Raw genomic sequence first — 21217 nt, forward strand, 5'->3', positions numbered from 1 at the left:
GAGGGACTGATTACATCGACTCCAGGCTGAGGGACTGATTACATCGACTCCAGGCTGATGGACTAATTACCTCAGATTCTTTCTGATCTTCAACCTTTCTTCTCTGTACAGGATTGAGGAAGCAGCTGGTTGGCCGAAAGTGACACAAAGATACCCAAGTGTTGTACATGTGTCTTATTTATCAGTCTGTCGGTTCTCTGGACCATTTACCTGCATGATACAGTGATACCAACACACTGTGGAACACGACGCTTGTGTTCAGAACGTTTGTTTCTTAAAACGTTTAGCCATGAGTGGCTGCTTCAGTCCTATATATATATATATATATATATATATATATATATATATATATATATATATATATATATATATATATATATTACATGTATATGTCGTGCCGAATAGGCAGAACTTGCCATCTTGGCTTAAATAGCAACGCTCATCTTGCCATATAGGACAAGCGAAAATTTGTGTATGCAATAATTTCGCCAAAATCATTCTGAGCCTAACGAAAAAAATATATTTCATTGTGTCGGTTTAGTATTAAATTACTGTAAACAAATCTAAAATATATATAGTTGGGTTAGGCTAAAATAAATTGTTCTTGTTATAATAAGGTTAGGTAAGTTTTCTAAGATTCTTTTGGAGCAAAATTAAAAATTTGTACATCAAAATTAATGAAAAAAATATATCTTTAAACGTATAAGAGAAAATTTTAGAAAGGACTTAATTTTAAAGTTCTTGCTAATTGACCAGTTTTACATATTCGGCACGACATATATATATATATATATATATATATATATATATATATATATATATATATATATATATATATATATATATATATATATATATATATATATATATATAATATTATTATTATTATTATTACATATGGTACAGAAGATACATTGTTGATGTAAAGGTGGCATATACGGTACATGTTACGTGTTTGTCACTGATTATAAGGCGAAAATCTCATCCAGCTCCTCAGAGCTGGGGCGCTTGCCCAAAATACAGCAGGCATTACCCCTCTCAACAGCAGCACTGAGCCGCTGGAACAGAAAACTAGCTGCCCTGGGATCCCTAGTTACCCTGATGAGTCTTTTTCCCAGCTCCTTAAGGAATTTAGATGCATTCTTTCCCCTGAGCCAAGGGTCTCTGAGCCTATGGGAACAAACATATAATGATGGGCAAGTTCTCTATATTTTCCAGACTTTTGGGACTCCCTGAAGCTGGCAGCTGCCCCTCCTTCCTCCCTGGTGTATTGGAGATAGGTATCAGCCAAGGTAGATGCACATATATAGTCCCACACCACCTGCTTGCCATCTGTCCAGGCTTGAAGGGTGATACCATCTGGACGCTTCTGGTTGCCATCAGATCTGCATAGTTGGGGTGGCTCCCTTACTGCTGGGCATCCGGCTGTTGTGAGGCTCCTCTTGATAACGTTATTAACCTTCTCATGTCTTGCAATCTTTCCCTTGGATTTACGGCATACAAGGCCATGGTACCAGAATCGGCCTCCTGCTTCACTGCCACAAATGCACCTGTGTTCGGCGAGAATAGGGGCGGCAAGTCGAAGGGCAACACCGATGCGGATGGTCTGTGTGTAGAGGCGTGTGCCAAGGCTGGAGTTGGGAACAGCCAACAGAAAGTCCCCAGCATGAGGGGCTCTTACTGCCAGGAGGCGGGCTCTATCCTTCTCTGACACACTCTGAAGCATTGTTGAGGCTATATTTTCCACTATTGGACCATCCCTGTGCGACTGTTTGTAGTTGTTGGGGGGAGCAGGTCTGGTTTCAGAGCCCGTTAGATTATCCCAGATCATTGCTCCGTCAATGAACTTCTGGTCCTGGATTCCAATCTTGTCCCTAAGATGTTCAGGGAGAATCGCTGCTACAAGCCCTCTGGATGCAATACACGAGGACAGAACAGCAGGTAACACAATCTGTGATGACTTGCGGACACCAATGCCTCCTAGTCTGACTGGAAGTGTAGCTTGGTTCCACTGCCCGTCTTCTAGAGTAAGGTTAAGTACTTTCGTAAAAATCTGCCTCAGAATACTGTCATATTCGTGCAGTATAGGGTTATCATATGAAGGTGCACATCTTAGGAAATATGTCAACCTGGGCAGACTCAAGCACTTTGTGAGAAGGTACAAGGCATCGTGGGTGTCCAGATTGCCTATATAATGTGTGTGTGTGTGTGTGTGTACTCGCCTATTTGTACTCACCTATTTGTGGTTGCCGGTGTCGAGTCTTAGCTCCTGGCCCCGCCTCTTTACTGGATGCTACTGGGTCCTCTCTCTCTCTGCTCCATGAGCTTTATCAAACCTCGTCTTAAAACTATGTATGGTTCCCACCTCCACTACGTCACTTTCTAGGCTATTCCACTGTCTGAGAACTCTATGACTGAAGAAATACTTCCTAACATCCCTCTGACTCATCTGAGTTTTCAACTTCCAATTGTGACCTCTTGTTTCTGTGTCCTCTTCCTGGAACATCCTGTCTTTGTCCACCTTGTCTATTCCGCGCAGTATTTTATATGTCGCTATCATGTCTCCCCTGACCTTCCTGTCCTCCAGTGTCGTCAGGCCAATTTCCCTTAACCTTTCTTCATTCCCCTTAGCTCTGGAACTAACCTTGTCGCAAACCTTTGCACTTTCTCCAATTTCTTGACGTGCTTGATCAAGTACGGGTTCCAAACAGGTGCTGCATACTCCAGTATGGGCCTGACGTACACGGTGTACAGTGTCTTGAACGATTCCTTACTAAGGTATCGGAACGCTGTTCTCAGGTTTGCCAGGCGCCCATATGCTGCAGCAGTTATCTGGTTGATGTGTGCTTCCGGACACATGCTCGGTGTTATACTCACCCCAAGATCTTCTTGAGCGAGGTTTGCAGTCTTTGGCCACCTAGCCTATACTTCGTCTGCGGTCCTCTGTTCCCTTCCCCGATCTTCATGACTTTGCATTTGGTGGGGTTAAATTCGAGGAGCCAGTTGCTGGACCAGGTGTCCAGTCTGTCCAGGTCTCTTTGAAGTCCTGCCTGATCCTCATCAGATTTAATTCTCCTCATTAACTTCACATCATCTGCAAACAGGGACACTTCTGAGTCTAACCCTTCCATCATGTCGTTCACATATACCAAAAATAGCACTGATCATAGGACCGACCCCTGTGGAACCCCTCTCGTCACAGGTGCCCACTGTGATACCTCATCACGTACCATGACCCGTTGTTTCTTCCCTGTCAGGTATTCTCTGATCCATTGCAGTGCCCATCCTGTTGTATGCACCTGATCCTCTTGCTTCTGCACTAATCTCTTGTGAGGAACTGTGTCAAAGGCCTTGCAGTCCAAGAAGATGCAATCAACCCACCCCTCTCTCTCGTGTCTTACTTCTGTTACTTTATCATAAAACTCCAGAAGCTTTGTGACACAGGATTTGCCTTCCATGAATCCGTGCTGGTTGGCGTTTATACTCTTGTTCCGTTCCAGATGCTCCACCACTCTCCTTCTGATAATCTTCTCCATAACTTTGCATACTATACACGTCAGAGAGACAGGTCTATGGTTTAGTGCCTCTTTTCTGTCTCCTTTTTTAAAAATGGGAACTACATTTGCCGTCTTCCATACCTCAGGTAGTTGCCTAGTTTCCAGGGATATGTTGAAGATTGTGGTAAGTGGCACACACAGCATATCCATTCCATCTCTAAGGACCCACGGGGAGATGATGTCCGGTCCCATTGCGTTTGAGGTATCGATGTCCCTTAGCAGCTTCTTCACCCCCTCCTCATTTGTATGTATGTCATCCAACACTTGTTGGTATATTCCTTGCTGGTGTCCCCGTCTGTTCTGTCCCCCCAGAGGCCTTCCTGTCTCCACTGTAAATACTTCCTTAAATCTCATATTGAGCTCCTCACATACCTCTTGATCGTTTCTTGTGAGCGCCTCACCTTCTTTCCTCAGCCTTATCACCTGGTCTTTGACTGTTGTCTTCCTCCTAATGTGGCTATACAGCAGTTTCGGGTCAGACTTGACTTTCGATGCTATGTCGTTTTCATACTGTCGCTGGGCCTCCCTCCTTATCTGTGCATACTCGTTTCTGGCTCTTCTACTAATCTCCTTGTTTTCCTGGGTCCTTTGCCTCCTGTACCTTTTCCGTTCTCTGTTGCACTTAGTTTTTTGCCTCCCTACACCTTCGGGTAAACCAAGGACTCACTTTGATCTTCCTATTATTTCTATTTCCCTTGGGAACAAACCTTTTCTCTGCCTCCTTGCACTTTGTTGTTACATATTCCATCATCTCGCTTACTGATTTTCCTACCAGTTCTCTGTCCCACTGAACCTCCTGCAGGAAGTTGAGTGTGTGTGTGTGTGTGTGTGTGTGTGTGTGTGTGTGTGTGTGTGTGTGTGTGTGTGCGTGCGTGCGTGCGCGCGCGCGCGTATATCCATAGTTACTGCTGCTAACCATTTCAGGGCTCAGTTCCTATACCCGGAGTGTACCCGGAGTGTACCCGGAGTGTACCCGGAGTGTACCCGGAATATACCTGGAGTGGGCGTCAGGGGTCAACGTCCCAGCTGCCCAGTCTGTGACCAGGCCTGGCGGTGGATCAGGGCCTGATCAACCAGGCTGTTACTGTTGGCCGCACGTAAACTGACGTACAGCTTTGTCTATTGTATATCCATATGCTCTGTCACTACTTATGAAATCGTAATAACACATTAACAAACAAACCATGGAACGGGTGGGATTTGAACTCATGGCGAGGGAATCCTGTGTGCTTTAGATTCCACTTGCCATGAGTTCAAATCCCACCCATTCCGTGATTCCTCTTGCACCGCTATCCACAAGATGGACATGGGTGCACTAGAAATGGGTGAATCTAGAAATCTTACTAGCATCTAGTTGGCCCAGGTACTGGCTACCCTTCATAAATGCAAGATTAACTAGTATTCACCTAGCTACCCTCTAGGTAATATTAACTAGTACTCACCTGGCTGCCCTCTAGGTAATATTAACTAGTACTCACCTGGCTGCCCTCTAGGTAATATTAACTAGTACTCACCTGGCTGCCCTCTAGGTAATATTAACTAGTACTCACCTGGCTGCCCTCTAGGTAATATTAACTAGTACTCACCTAGCTACCCTCTAGGTAATATTAACTAGTACTCACCTGGCTGCCCTCTAGGTAATATTAACTAGTACTCACCTGGCTGCCCTCTAGGTAATATTAACTAGTACTCACCTGGCTGCCCTCTAGGTAATATTAACTAGTACTCACCTGGCTGCCCTCTAGGTAATATTAACTAGTACTCACCTGGCTGCCCTCTAAGTAACATTAACTAGTACTCACCTGGCTGCCCTCTAGGTAATATTTACTAGTCACCTGGCTGTCCTCCAGGTAATATTAACTAGTACTCACCTGGCTGCCCTCTAGGTAATATTTACTAGTCACCTGGCTGTCCTCTAGGTAATATTAACTAGTACTCACCTGGCTGCCCTCTAGGTAATATTTACTAGTCACCTGGCTGTCCTCTAGGTAATATTAACTAGTACTCACCTGGCTGCCCTCTAGGTAATATTAACTAGTCACCTGGCTGTCCTCTAGATAATATTAAGAAGTACTCACCTGGCTGTCCTCTAGGTAATATTAACTAGTATTCACCTGGCTGTCCTCTAGGTAATATTAACTAGTACTCACCTGGCTGCCCTCTAGGAACCACTGTAAGGTAGGTTTGTGATCTCCTTGAAAGGATTCCTTAGGTTGGCAGCCGATCTTGATAAGTTCGGTGGGTTCATAAATCTCCCTGGCTCCCACCAACACTGGCGGCGACAGCGGCTCTCCTGCGGGACACCAAGAACACTGTTGTGAGTAAACACCAGTGGTGACAGTGACTCTACAGTGGTAGATCACTACTGTTTTGACTCGACAAGTAGTGGCAGTGATTCCACAGTGGTAGATCATCACTGTTTTGACTTGACAAGTGGTGTCAGTGATTCCACAGTGGTAGATCATCACTGCTATGACTTGACAAGTGGTGACAGTGACTCTACAGTGGTAGATCACCACTGTTTTGACTCGACAAGCAGTGGCAGTGATTCCACAGTGGTAGATCATCACTGCTATGACTTGACAAGTGGTGACAGTGACTCTACAGTGGTAGATTACCACTGCTATGAGTGTTACATTCTTAGACAGGTACTTAACAGGTAAAAAACATTAGATCAGATTCCTCGGATCAAAAGATTGTGTATGTAAGAATTATTTTCCGTTCAACTTAACAAAGATTCACTCTGAACACTTGAAGGATAACTGAGAATAATTAAAAGATAATTGAAGGATAACAAGGATAAATAATGGATAATTGACAGGTTAATGTACTAGTGGTTAGGTCCCAGACCAGACTTTCTGGTCTAATCAACCGGACTCGAAGTCTGATCAACTAGGACTGATGTCTAATCAACCACACAGTTTACATGCCTCCTACAACCAAACAGTTTACATGCCTCCTACAACCAAACAGTTTACGTGCCTCCTACAACCAAACAGTTTACATGCCTCCTACAACCAAACAGTTTACATGCCTCCTACAACCAAACAGTTTACGTGCCTCCTACAACCAAACAGTTTACGTGCCTCCTACAACCAAACAGTTTACATGCCTCCTACAACCAAACAGTTTACATGCCTCCTACAACCAAACAGTTTACGTGCCTCCTACAACCAAACAGTTTACATGCCTCCTACAACCAAACAGTTTACGTGCCTCCTACAACCAAACAGTTTACGTGCCTCCTACAACCAAACAGTTTACATGCCTCCTACAACCAAACAGTTTACGTGCCTCCTACAACCAAACAGTTTACGTGCCTCCTACAACCACACAGTTTACGTGCCTCCTACAACCAAACAGTTTACGTGCCTCCTACAACCAAACAGTTTACGTGCCTCCTCCAACCAAACAGTTTACGTGCCTCCTACAACCACACAGTTTACGTGCCTCCTCCAACCAAACAGTTTACATGCCTCCTCCAACCAAACAGTTTACGTGCCTCCTACAACCAAACAATTTACGTGCCTCCTCCAACCAAACAGTTTACGTGCCTCCTACAACCACACAGTTTACGTGCCTCCTCCAACCAAACAGTTTACGTGCCTCCTACAACCAAACAGTTTACATGCCTCCTCCAACCAAACAGTTTACATGCCTCCTCCAACCAAACAGTTTACGTGCCTCCTCCAACCAAACAGTTTACGTGCCTCCTCCAACCAAACAGTTTACGTGCCTCCTCCAACCAAACAGTTTACGTGCCCCTTACAACCACACAGTTTACATGCCTCCTCCAACCAAACAGTTTACGTGCCTCCTCCAATCAAACAGTTTACGTGCCTCCTCCAATCAAACAGTTTACGTGCCTCCTCCAACCAAGCAGTTTACGTGCCTCCTACAACCAAACAGTTTACATGCCTCCTCCAACCACACAGTTTACATGCCTCCTCCAACCACACAGTTTACATGCCTCCTCCAACCACACACTATCAGATTTTGTCAATGATGGTATTTTTTGGGTTATCCTACTTGGTATGGTAATTGCATGATGATGATTGTACTTAAGTGTACCTCTGCCTAAACAAACGTTACCCCTAAAGCCTTCAGCAGACCCCAGGTTACCCCTGACAGTGTGTGGAAAACGCCAGAGTTTACGAGTAAACTTGGACTATACTCTGCCTGGCAGGGAATATCAAGCAGCCGAAGATGTGATAATTAGACAGTCTCAGACAAATCTTCGACTCGCGAAGTCTGTTTAATCGTTGGAGGTAAAGGTAAGTGAGGGAGTTAGTGTGAATATTAGATTGGTATGCAATACCGAGAGTTTGGTATGTAAGACACATGTGCAACAGTTAGGCAACTTTATTCCCAAACGTTTCGCCTACACAGTAGGCTTCTTCAGTCGAGTACAGAAGAGTTTGCTGAAGCAGTAGAGATGTGAAGACTGTTAATCAGTTAATTAACCTTAAAGACGTAGGGACTGACCACCTCAAAACAACGTCTTCAAGGATGATGGACCACTTACATCGTCGTCACATCTCTTCTGCCTCTGCTAACTCTTCCGTACTCGACTGAAGAAACCTACTGTGTAGGCGAAACGTTTGTGAATAAAGATACCTAACTGTTGCACATGTGTCTTATCAAGTTGAATAATGAAACACATGTACAATACAGAGGAGAATGGTGGAAGATGAGAAGTTTGAGGTAATCAGTCCCTCACTCCAGACTGGTGGACTAAACATCGACTCCAGGTTGAGGGACTGATTACTTAAAAATTCCTCATCTTCCACCGTCCTCTGCATTGGACTGAAGAAACTACTGGCCAGCGAATGTTACCAGAATAAAGACGACCAAATGTTGCATGTGCACGATATTTGTGCAATGTACCAATCATGGCACTGTGCCTCTTGAATCTTGAAAGATCTTCGAGTAAGCAGCACCAACATTAAGCCTAAACACTACCAAGCAAGTCAAGAAGCTGGGTAAAAAGTGTATAGGTTAGGAAACGAGGATAATAATAATAATAATAATAATAATAATAATAATCTTTATTTGCCACCAGTACATGTACAAGGTATACCAGTACATGTACAAGGTATACAAGTACATGTACAAGGTATACAAGTACATGTACAAGGTATACAAGTACATGTACAAGGTATACAGACCATAGCTGACATCAGTGACATACTACTATATAGAAAGCCGCTTGTTATGCTGAGCATTTCCCGCAAATTAGATCAGTTTTGTCCCAGGATGTGACCCACACCAGTCCACTAACACCCAGGGTGTGACCCATACCAGTCCACTAACACCCAGGATGTGACCCACACCAGTCCACTAACACCCAGGATGTGACCCACACCAGTCAATTAACACCCAGGATGCGACCCACACCAGTCCACTTACACCCAGGATGTGACCCACACCAGTCCAGTAACACCCAGGATGTGACCCACACCAGTCCACTAACACCCAGGATGTGACCCACACCAGTCCACTAACACCCAGGATGTGACCCACACCAGTCCACTAACACCCAGGATGTGACCCACACCAGTCCACTAACACCCAGGATGTGACCCACACCAGTCCACTAACACCCAGGATGTGACCCACACCAGTCCACTAACACCCAGGATGTGACCCACACCAGTCCACTAACACCCAGGATGTGACCCACACCAGACCACTAACACCCAGGATGTGACCCACACCAGTCCACTAACACCCAGGATGTGACCCACACCAGTCCACTAACACCCAGGATGTGACCCACACCAGTCCACTAACACCCAGGATGTGACCCACACCAGTCCACTAACACCCAGGATGTGACCCACACCAGTCCACTAACACCCAGGATGTGACCCACACCAGTCCACTAACACCCAGGATGTGACCCACACCAGTCCACTTACACCCAGGATGTGACCCACACCAGTCCACTTACACCCAGGATGTGACCCACACCAGTCCACTTACACCCAGGATGTGACCCACACCAGTCCACTAACACCCAGGATGTGACCCACACCAGTCCACTAACACCCAGGATGTGACCCACACCAGTCCACTAACACCCAGGATGTGACCCACACCAGTCCACTAACACCCAGGATGTGACCCACACCAGTCCACTAACACCCAGGATGTGACCCACACCAGTCCACTAACACCCAGGATGTGACCCACACCAGTCCACTAACACCCAGGATGCGACCCACACCAGTCCACTAACACCCAGGATGCGACCCACACCAGTCCACTAACACCCAGGATGCGACCCACACCAGTCCACTAACACCCAGGATGCGACCCACACCAGTCCACTAACACCCAGGATGCGACCCACACCAGTCCACTAACACCCAGGATGCGACCCACACCAGTCCACTAACACCCAGGATGCGACCCACACCAGTCCACTAACACCCAGGATGCGACCCACACCAGTCCACTAACACCCAGGATGCGACCCACACCAGTCCACTAACACCCAGGATGCGACCCACACCAGTCCACTAACACCCAGGATGCGACCCACACCAGTCCACTAACACCCAGGATGCGACCCACACCAGTCCACTAACACCCAGGATGCGACCCACACCAGTCCACTAACACCCAGGATGCGACCCACACCAGTCCACTAACACCCAGGATGCGACCCACACCAGTCCACTAACACCCAGGATGCGACCCACACCAGTCCACTAACACCCAGGATGCGACCCACACCAGTCCACTAACACCCAGGATGCGACCCACACCAGTCCACTAACACCCAGGATGCGACCCACACCAGTCCACTAACACCCAGGATGCGACCCACACCAGTCCACTAACACCCAGGATGCGACCCACACCAGTCCACTAACACCCAGGATGCGACCCACACCAGTCCACTAACACCCAGGATGCGACCCACACCAGTCCACTAACACCCAGGATGCGACCCACACCAGTCCACTAACACCCAGGATGCGACCCACACCAGTCCACTAACACCCAGGATGCGACCCACACCAGTCCACTAACACCCAGGATGCGACCCACACCAGTCCACTAACACCCAGGATGCGACCCACACCAGTCCACTAACACCCAGGATGCCACCCACACCAGTCCACTAACACCCAGGATGCGACCCACACCAGTCCACTAACACCCAGGATGCCACCCACACCAGTCCACTAACACCCAGGATGCCACCCACACCAGTCCACTAACACCCAGGATGCCACCCACACCAGTCCACTAACACCCAGGATGCCACCCACACCAGTCCACTAACACCCAGGATGCCACCCACACCAGTCCACTAACACCCAGGATGCGACCCACACCAGTCCACTAACACCCAGGATGCGACCCACACCAGTCCACTAACACCCAGGATGCGACCCACACCAGTCCACTAACACCCAGGATGTGACCCACACCAGTCCACTAACACCCAGGATGTGACCCACACCAGTCCACTAACACCCAGGATGTGACCCACACCAGTCCACTAACACCCAGGATGTGACCCACACCAGTCCACTAACACCCAGGATGCGACCCACACCAGTCCACTAACACCCAGGATGTGACCCACACCAGTCCACTAACACCCAGGATGCGACCCACACCAGTCCACTAACACCCAGGATGTGACCCACACCAGTCCACTAACACCCAGGATGCGACCCACACCAGTCCACTAACACCCAGGATGTGACCCACACCAGTCCACTAACACCCAGGATGCGACCCACACCAGTCCACTAGCACCCAGATACCTATTATTATTGATGGGTGAACATGGACAGCAGGTGTCTTATGGAAACGTCCCTAATCTTTTCCAGCCGTACCGGGGATTCAAACTCCGGTCCTCAGTGTGTGAGCTGAGTGCGCTAGTTGGAAGATGGATGAGCTCAGAAATGATGATATCAAAGGATAGATGTACCATGAGAGAGATATGATAATGACATAAAAAGTACTCAGGAATTGATAGGGTGGAGAGAAACTAAGTGTTCCGGAGATGGGAAACAGGTACAGGAGGGCACTGCTGGGAGTTTAAAACATACGCGAGTTTAACGTAGTCAAAAAAGCTGTAAAGGCAGAATCTATACACAGCTTCAAAAATAGGCACGATGTTACAAAGTCAGAAGCAGCCTGCTTTAGAAGCAGGGCCAGGAGCTGAGGCTCGGCCTAAGTAACCTCAAACATGTGAAAACAAACAGTTGGACACACAGGTGAGGACTCTAAAACACACACACAACACACACATACACACAACACATAACACACAACACACAACACACAACACACAACACACAACACACACACAACACACAACACACAACACACACACACACAACACACACAACACACACACAACACACAACACACACACAACACACACACACACACACACACAACACACAACACACAACACACAACACACACACATACACACAACACACAACACATAACACACAACACAACACACAACACAACACCCACACACACACACACACACACACACACCCACACACACACACACACACACACACACACACACACACACACACACACACAACACACACACAACACACACACAACACACACTCAACACACACACAACACACACAACACACACAACACATACACACACATACACACAACACACACACACACAACACACACACACACACACACACACACACACACAACACACACACACACACACACACACACACACACACACACACACACATTCCTCTCATGTTTATCTGTTTGTTTTCGGCTTGCTGGACCTGATTTGCATATGCACAACTAGTGTTACACACTGACCACCCACCCGCCCGCCCACCCACCCACCCACCCGCCCACACACCCACACGTGTTATATTCTGGCCACCTACCCACCCACACCTGTGTTTTATTTTGGCCACCCACATCTGTATCACATCCTGGCCTCCCATACCTCTGTTACATCATGGCCACCCACAGCTGTATCACATCCTGGCCACCCATACCTCTCTTACATCATGGCCACCCACACCTGTATCACATCCTGGCCACACATACCTCTCTTACATCATGGCCACCCACACCTGTATCACATCCTGGCCACACATACCTCTGTTACATCATGGCCACCCACACCTGTATCACCTGGCCACCCATACCTCTGTTACATCATGGCCACCCACACCTGTATCACATCCTGGCCACCCATACCTCTGTTACATCATGGCCACCCACACCTGTATCACATCCTGGCCACCCATACCTCTGTTACATCATGGCCAACCACACCTGTATCACATCCTGGCCACCCATACCTCTGTTACATCATGGCCACCCACATCTGTATCACATCCTGGCCACCCATACCTCTGTTACATCATGGCCACCCACACCTGTATCACATCATGGCCACCCATACCTTTGTTACATCATGACCACCCACACCTGTATCACATCCTGGCCACCCATACCTCTGTTACATCATGGCCACCCACACCTGTATCACATCCTGGCCACCCGTTACCTCTGTTACATCATGGCCACCCATACCTCTGTTACATCATGGCCACCCATACATCTGTTGCATCCTGGCCACCCATACCTCTGTTACATCATGGCCACCCACACCTGTATCACATCCTGGCCACCCATACCTCTGTTACATCATGGCCACCCACACCTGTATCACATCCTGGCCACCCATACCTCTGTTACATCATGGCCACCCATACCTCTGTTACATCATGGCCACCCATACCTCTGTTGCATCCTGGCCACCCATACCTCTGTTACATCATGGCCACCCATACCTCTGTTACATCCTGGCCACCCATACCTCTGTTACATCATGGCCACCCATACCTCTGTTACATCCTGGCCACCCATACCTCTGTTACATCATGGCCACCCATACCTCTGTTACATCATGGCCACCCATACCTCTGTTACATCTTGGCCACCCATACCTCTGTTACATCATGGCCACCCATACCTGTTACATCATGGCCACCCATACCTCTGTTACATCATGGCCACCCATACCTCTGTTACATCATGGCCACCCATACCTCTGTTACATCATGGCCACCCATACCTCTGTTACATCATGGCCATCCATACCTCTGTTACATCATGGCCATCCATACCTCTGTTACATCATGGCCACCCATACCTGTTACATCATGGCCACCCATACCTCTGTTACATCCTGGCCACCCATACCTCTGTTACATCATGGCCACCCATACCTCTGTTACATCATGGCCACCCATACCTCTGTTACATCATGGCCACCCACATACCCAGACCTGTGGTACATTATTATTATTAATATTAATATTTACTGAAAAGCGCTAAATTCGTAAGGGTCCTACATCCATTGGAAAGGTAAGCAGTCAGGTTTGATGTAAGGAACGGGAAAAAACAAATCCACTTCCCTGGATCAAGAGCCTCTCACCAGCCCCAGTTCCCTTCCACGGAAGGGGACCATCTCAATATTCTCTTTACTACGCATATTAAATACGCTAATTAAATACGCCTATACGCTTAACATACAAAAATGAACACGACGTCATTTAGTAAATCATCTGGTAATTAACTGCGTAATTAAGCATCAGCTGCCTAAATAACGCTACTGGAATTGTAAGTTTGAGAATTGGAACTTTTATCAGCGATTTGACTTTGGTCCTTAGTCAGGTACTGGGAATTTTGCTTTTGTAAACAGAGGGCCTTAAACCGTGCAGTGATCTGTGGCTTGGTTTATGCAGGTCTGGGGTTTACGTAGTGTGTGTGTACCTGGTTTATTGAGGTGTAGTGACATGTGGCTTGGTTTATGCAGGTCTGGGGTTTACGTAGTGTGTGTTCCTGGTTTATTGAGGTGCAGTGACCTGTGGCTTGATTTATGCAGGTCTGGGGTTTATGTAGTGTGTGTGTACCTGGTTTATTGAGGTGCAGTGACCTGTGTCTTGGTTTATGCAGGTCTGGGGTTTACATAGTGTGTGTGTGTGTTCCTGCTTTATTGAGATGCAGTGATCTGTGGCTTGGTTTATGCAGGTCTGGGGTTTACGTAGTGTGTGTGTGTACCTGGTTTATTGAGGTGTAGTGACCTGTGGCTTGGTTTATGCAGGTCTGGGGTTTACGTAGTGTGTGTGTACCTGGTTTATTGAGGTGTAGTGATCTGTGGCTTGGTTTATGCAGGTCTGGGGTTTACGTAGTGCGAGTGTACCTGGTTTATTGAAGTGCAGTGACCTGTGTCTTGGGTCATGTAGGTCTGGGGTTTACGAAGTGTGTGTGAACGTGGTTTATTGAGGTGCAGTGACTTGTGTCTTGAGTTATTCAGGTCTTAGGTTTACGTAGTGTGTGTACCTGGTTTATTGAGGTGCAGTGACCTGTGGCTTGGTTTATGCAGGTCTGGAGCTTACGTAGTGTGTATAAACCTGATTTATTGAGGTGCAGTGACCTGTGGCTTGGTTTATTCAGGTCTGGGGTTTACGTAGTGTGTGTGTTTCTGGTTTATTGAGGTGCAGTGACCTGTGTCTTGGGTTATGCAGGTCTGGGGTTTACGTAGTGTGTGTGTACCTGGTTTATTGAGGTGCAGTGACCTGTGTCTTGGGTCATGTAGGTCTGGGGTTTACGTAGTGTGTGTGTACCTGGTTTATTGAGGTGCAGTGACCTGTGGCTTGATTTATGCAGGTCTGGGGTTTATGTAGTGTGTGTGTACCTGGTTTATTGAGGTGCAGTGACCTGTGTCTTGGTTTATGCAGGTCTGGGGTTTACATAGTGTGTGTGTGTTCCTGGTTTTTTGAGGTGTAATGACCTGTGGCTTGGTTTATGCAGGTCTGGGGTTTATGTAGTGTGTGTGTACCTGGTTTATTGAGGTGCAGTGACCTGTGGCTTGGTTTATGCAGGTCTGGAGCTTACGTAGTGTGTATAAACCTGATTTATTGAGGTGCAGTGACCTGTGGCTTGGTTTATTCAGGTCTGGGGTTTAAGTAGTGTGTGTTCCTGGTTTATTGAGGTGCAGTGACCTGTGGCTTGATTTATGCAGGTCTGGGGTTTATGTAGTGTGTGTGTACCTGGTTTATTGAGGTGCAGTGACCTGTGTCTTGGTTTATGCAGGTCTCGGGTTTACGTAGTGTGTGTGTACCTGGTTTATTGAGGTGCAGTGACCTGTGGTTTGATTTATGCAGGTCTGGGGTTTATGTAGTGTGTGTGTACCTGGTTTATTGAGGTGCAGTGACCTGTGTCTTGGTTTATGCAGGTCTGGGGTTTACATAGTGTGTGTTCCTGGTTTATTGAGATGCAGTGACCTGTGTCTTGGTTTATGCAGGTCTGGGGTTTACATAGTGTGTGTGTGTTCCTGGTTTTTTGAGGTGTAATGACCTGTGGCTTGGTTTATGCAGGTCTGGGGTTTATGTAGTGTCTGTGTTCCTGTTTTTTTCAGGTGTAGTGACCTGTGGCTTGGTTTATGCAGGTCTGGGGTTTACATAGTGTGTGTGTGTTCCTGGTTTTTTGAGGTGCAGTGACCTGTGTCTTGGTTTATGCAGGTCTGGGGTTTACATAGTGTGTGTGTGTTCCTGGTTTTTTGAGGTGCAGTGACCTGTGGCTTGGTTTATGCAGATCTGGGGTTTACATAGTGTGTGTGTGTTCCTGGGTTTTTCAGGTGTAGTGACCTGTGGCTTGGTTTATGCAGGTCTGGGGTTTATGTAGTGTGTGTACCTGGTTTATTGAGGTGCAGTGACCTGTGGCTTGGTTTATGCAGGTCTGGGGTTTATGTAGTGTGTGTACCTGGTTTATTGAGGTGCAGTGACCTGTGGCTTGGTTTATGCAGGTCTGGGGTTTGCGTAGTGTGTGTGTACCTGGTTTATTGAGGTGCAGTGACCTGTGGCTTGGTTTATTCAGGTCTGGGGTTTACGTAGTGTGTGTGTTTCTGGTTTATTGAGGTGCAGTGACCTGTGTCTTGGTTTATGCAGGTCTGGGGTTTATGTAGTGTGTGTACCTGGTTTATTGAGGTGCAGTGACCTGTGTCTTGGTTTATGCAGGTCTGGGGTTTATGTAGTGTGTGTACCTGGTTTATTGAGGTGCAGTGACCTGTGTCTTGGTTTATGCAGGTCTGGGGTTTATGTAGTGTGTGTACCTGGTTTATTGAGGTGCAGTGACCTGTGTCTTGGTTTATGCAGGTCTGGGGTTTATGTAGTGTGTGTACCTGGTTTATTGAGGTGCAGTGACCTGTGTCTTGGTTTATGCAGGTCTGGGGTTTATGTAGTGTGTGTACCTGGTTTATTGAGGTGCAGTGACCTGTGTCTTGGTTTATGCAGGTCTGGGGTTTATGTAGTGTGTGTACCTGGTTTATTGAGGTGCAGTGACCTGTGTCTTGGTTTATGCAGGTCTGGGGTTTATGTAGTGTGTGTACCTGGTTTATTGAGGTGCAGTGACCTGTGTCTTGGTTTATGCAGGTCTGGGGTTTATGTAGTGTGTGTACCTGGTTTATTGAGGTGCAGTGTCCTGTGTCTTGGTTTATGCAGGTCTGGGGTTTATGTAGTGTGTGTACCTGGTTTATTGAGGTGCAGTGACCTGTGTCTTGGTTTATGCAGGTCTGGGGTTTATGTAGTGTGTGTACCTGGTTTATTGAGGTGCACTGACCTGTGTCTTGGTTTATGCAGGTCTGGGGTTTATGTAGTGTGTGTACCTGGTTTATTGAGGTGCAGTGACCTGTGTCTTTGTTTATGCAGGTCTGGGGTTTATGTAGTGTGTGTACCTGGTTTATTGAGGTGCAGTGACCTGTGTCTTGGTTTATGCAGGTCTGGGGTTTATGTAGTGTGTGTACCTGGTTTATTGAGGTGCAGTGACCTGTGTCTTGGTTTATGCAGGTCTGGGGTTTATGTAGTGTGTGTACCTGGTTTATTGAGGTGCAGTGACCTGTGTCTTGGTTTATGCAGGTCTGGGGTTTATGTAGTGTGTGTACCTGGTTTATTGAGGTGCAGTGACCTGTGTCTTGGTTTATGCAGGTCTGGGGTTTATGTAGTGTGTGTACCTGGTTTATTGAGGTGCAGTGACCTGTGTCTTGGTTTATGCAGGTCTGGGGTTTATGTAGTGTGTGTACCTGGTTTATTGTGGTGCAGTGACCTGTGTCTTGGTTTATGCAGGTCTGGGGTTTATGTAGTGTGTGTACCTGGTTTATTGAGGTGCAGTGACCTGTGTCTTGGTTTATGCAGGTCTGGGGTTTATGTAGTGTGTGTACCTGGTTTATTGAGGTGCAGTGACCTGTGTCTTGGTTTATGCAGGTCTGGGGTTTATGTAGTGTGTGTACCTGGTTTATTGAGGTGCAGTGACTTGTCTTGGTTTATGCAGGTCTGGGGTTTATGTAGTGTGTGTACCTGGTTTATTGAGGTGCAGTGACCTGTGTCTTGGTTTATGCAGGTCTGGGGTTTATGTAGTGTGTGTACCTGGTTTATTGAGGTGCAGTGACCTGTCTTGGTTTATGCAGGTCTGGGGTTTATGTAGTGTGTGTACCTGGTTTATTCAGGCGCAGTGACCTGTGTCTTGGTTTATGCAGGTCTGGGGTTTATGTAGTGTGTGTGTATCTTATTATTATTATTGTTACTATTATTATTATTATTATTATTATTATTTTTAAAATTATTATTGTAAGTTGAAAATAACATTGCATACAAACATCAACATGCCAACATCCACAGTTGAATATATCCAGACTTAAGGAAAAATAATCTGGCAGTATAATGAAAATATTACCTGACCACTTAAATTTGCTTCAGTTGTAATATATCTGACTGTAATATATCTGACTGTAATATATCTGACTGTAATATATCTGACTGTAATATATCTGACTGTAATATATCTGACTGTAATATATCTGACTAATATATCTGACTGTAATATATCTGACTGTAATATATCTGACTGTAATATATCTGACTGTAATATATCTGGCTGTAATATATCTGGCTGTAATATATCTGACTGTAATATATCTGACTGTAATATATCTTAGTAATATATCTGACTGTAATATATCTGAGTGTAATATATCTGACTGTAATATATCTGACTGTAATATATCTGACTGTAATATATCTAAGTAATATATCTGAGTGTAATATATCTGACTGTAATATATCTGACTGTAATATATGTGACTGTAATATATCTGAGTGTAATATATCTGGCTGTAATATATCTGACTGTAATATATCTGACTGTAATATATCTAAGTAATATATCTGACTGTAATATATCTGACTGTAATATATCTGACTGTAATATATCTGACTGTAATATATCTGACTGTAATGTATCTGACTGTAATATATCTGACTGTAATATATCTGACTGTAATATATCTGACTGTAATATATCTGACTGTAATATATCTGACTGTAATATATCTGACTGTAATATATCTGACTGTAATATATCTAAGTAATATATCTTACGGTAATATATCTGACTGTAATATATCTGACTAATATATCTGACTGTAATATATCTGACTGTAATATATCTGACTGTAATATATCTGGCTGTAATATATCTGGCTGTAATATATCTGACTGTAATATATCTGACTGTAATATATCTGACTGTAATATATCTGACTGTAATATATCTGACTGTAATGTATCTGACTGTAATATATCTGACTGTAATATATCTGACTGTAATATATCTGACTGTAATATATCTAAGTAATATATCTGACAGTAATATATCTGACTGTAATATATCTGACTGTAATATATCTGACTGTAATATATCTGACTGTAATATATCTAAGTAATATATCTGACAGTAATATATCTGACTGTAATATATCTGACTGTAATATATCTGACTGTAATATATCTGACTGTAATATATCTGACTGTAATGTATCTGACTGTAATATATCTGACTGTAATATATCTGACTGTAATATATCTGACTGTAATATATCTGACTGTAATATATCTGACTGTAATATATCTGACTGTAATATATCTGACTGTAATATATCTGACTGTAATGTATCTGACTGTAATATATCTGACTGTAATATATCTGACTGTAATATATCTAAGTAATATATCTAATATATCTGACTGTAATATATCTAAGTAATATATCTGACTGTAATATATCTGACTGTAATATATCTGACTGTAATATATCTGACTGTAATATATCTGACTGTAATATATCTGACTGTAATATATCTAAGTAATATATCTGACTGTAATATATCTGACTGTAATATATCTAACTAATATATCTGACTGTAATATATCTGACTGTAATATATCTGACTGTAATATAACTGACTGTAATATATCTAAGTAATATATCTGACTGTAATATATCTGACTGTAATATATCTAACTAATATATCTGACTGTAATATATCTGACTGTAGTATATCTGACTGTAATATATCTAAGTAATATATCTGACTGTAATATATGTGACTGTAATATATCTAAGTAATATATCTGACTGTAATATATCTGACTGTAATATATCTGACTGTAATATATCTGACTGTAATATATCTGACTGTAATATATCTGACTGTAATATATCTGACTGTAATATATCTAAGTAATATATCTGACTGTAATATATCTGACTGTAATATATCTAAGTAATATATCTGACTGTAATATATCTGACTGTAATATATCTGACTGTAATATATCTGACTGTAACATATCTGACTGTAATATATGTGACTGTAATATATCTAAGTAATATATCTGACTGCAATATATCTGACTGTAATATATCTGACTGTAATATATCTGACTGTAATATATCTAAGTAATATATCTGACTGTAATATATCTGACTGTAATATATCTAAGTAATATATCTGACTGTAATATATCTGACTGTAATATATCTGACTGTAATATATCTGACTGTAATATATCTGACTGTAGTATATCTGACTGTAATATATCTAAGTAATATATCTGACTGTAATATATGTGACTGTAATATATCTAAGTAATATATCTGACTGTAATATATCTGACTGTAATATATCTGACTGTAATATATCTGACTGTAATATATCTAAGTAATATATCTGACTGTAATATATCTGACTGTAATATATCTGACTGTAATATATCTAAGTAATATATCTGACTGTAATATATCTGACTGTAATATATCTAACTAATATATCTGACTGTAATATATCTGACTGTAATATATCTGACTGTAATATATCTGACTGTAATATATCTAAGTAATATATATGACTGTAATATATCTGACTGTAATATATCTGACTGTAATATATCTAAGTAATATATCTGACTGTAATATATCTAACTAATATATCTGACTGTAATGTATCTGACTGTAATATATCTGACTGTAATATATCTGACTGTAATATATCTGACTGTAATATACCTGACTGTAATATATCTGACTGTAATATATGTGACTGTAATATATCTAAGTAATATATCTGACTGTAATATATCTGACTGTAATATATCTGACTGTAATATATCTGACTGTAATATATCTGACTGTAATATATCTAAGTAATATATCTGACTGTAATATATCTGACTGTAATATATCTAAGTAATATATCTGACTGTAATATATCTGACTGTAAT

General features: G+C 44.0%; 1 protein-coding gene across 1 annotated transcript in view; it reads right to left on the reverse strand.

Moving 5' to 3' along the window:
* Positions 1 to 5971, reverse strand: part of LOC138855389 (uncharacterized) — a 293544-nt gene extending 287573 nt beyond the window's left edge. Inside the window, exon 1 of the mRNA XM_070104527.1 lies at positions 5708 to 5971. Within this exon, the coding sequence (XP_069960628.1) occupies positions 5708 to 5971 (264 nt within the window). The remainder of the gene's footprint in view (positions 1 to 5707) is intronic.
* Between the last annotated feature and the right edge of the window lie 15246 nt (positions 5972 to 21217).

Source organism: Cherax quadricarinatus, chromosome 92 (genome assembly GCF_038502225.1).
Source record: "Cherax quadricarinatus isolate ZL_2023a chromosome 92, ASM3850222v1, whole genome shotgun sequence".
Classification (NCBI taxonomy): Eukaryota; Metazoa; Arthropoda; class Malacostraca; order Decapoda; family Parastacidae; genus Cherax; species Cherax quadricarinatus.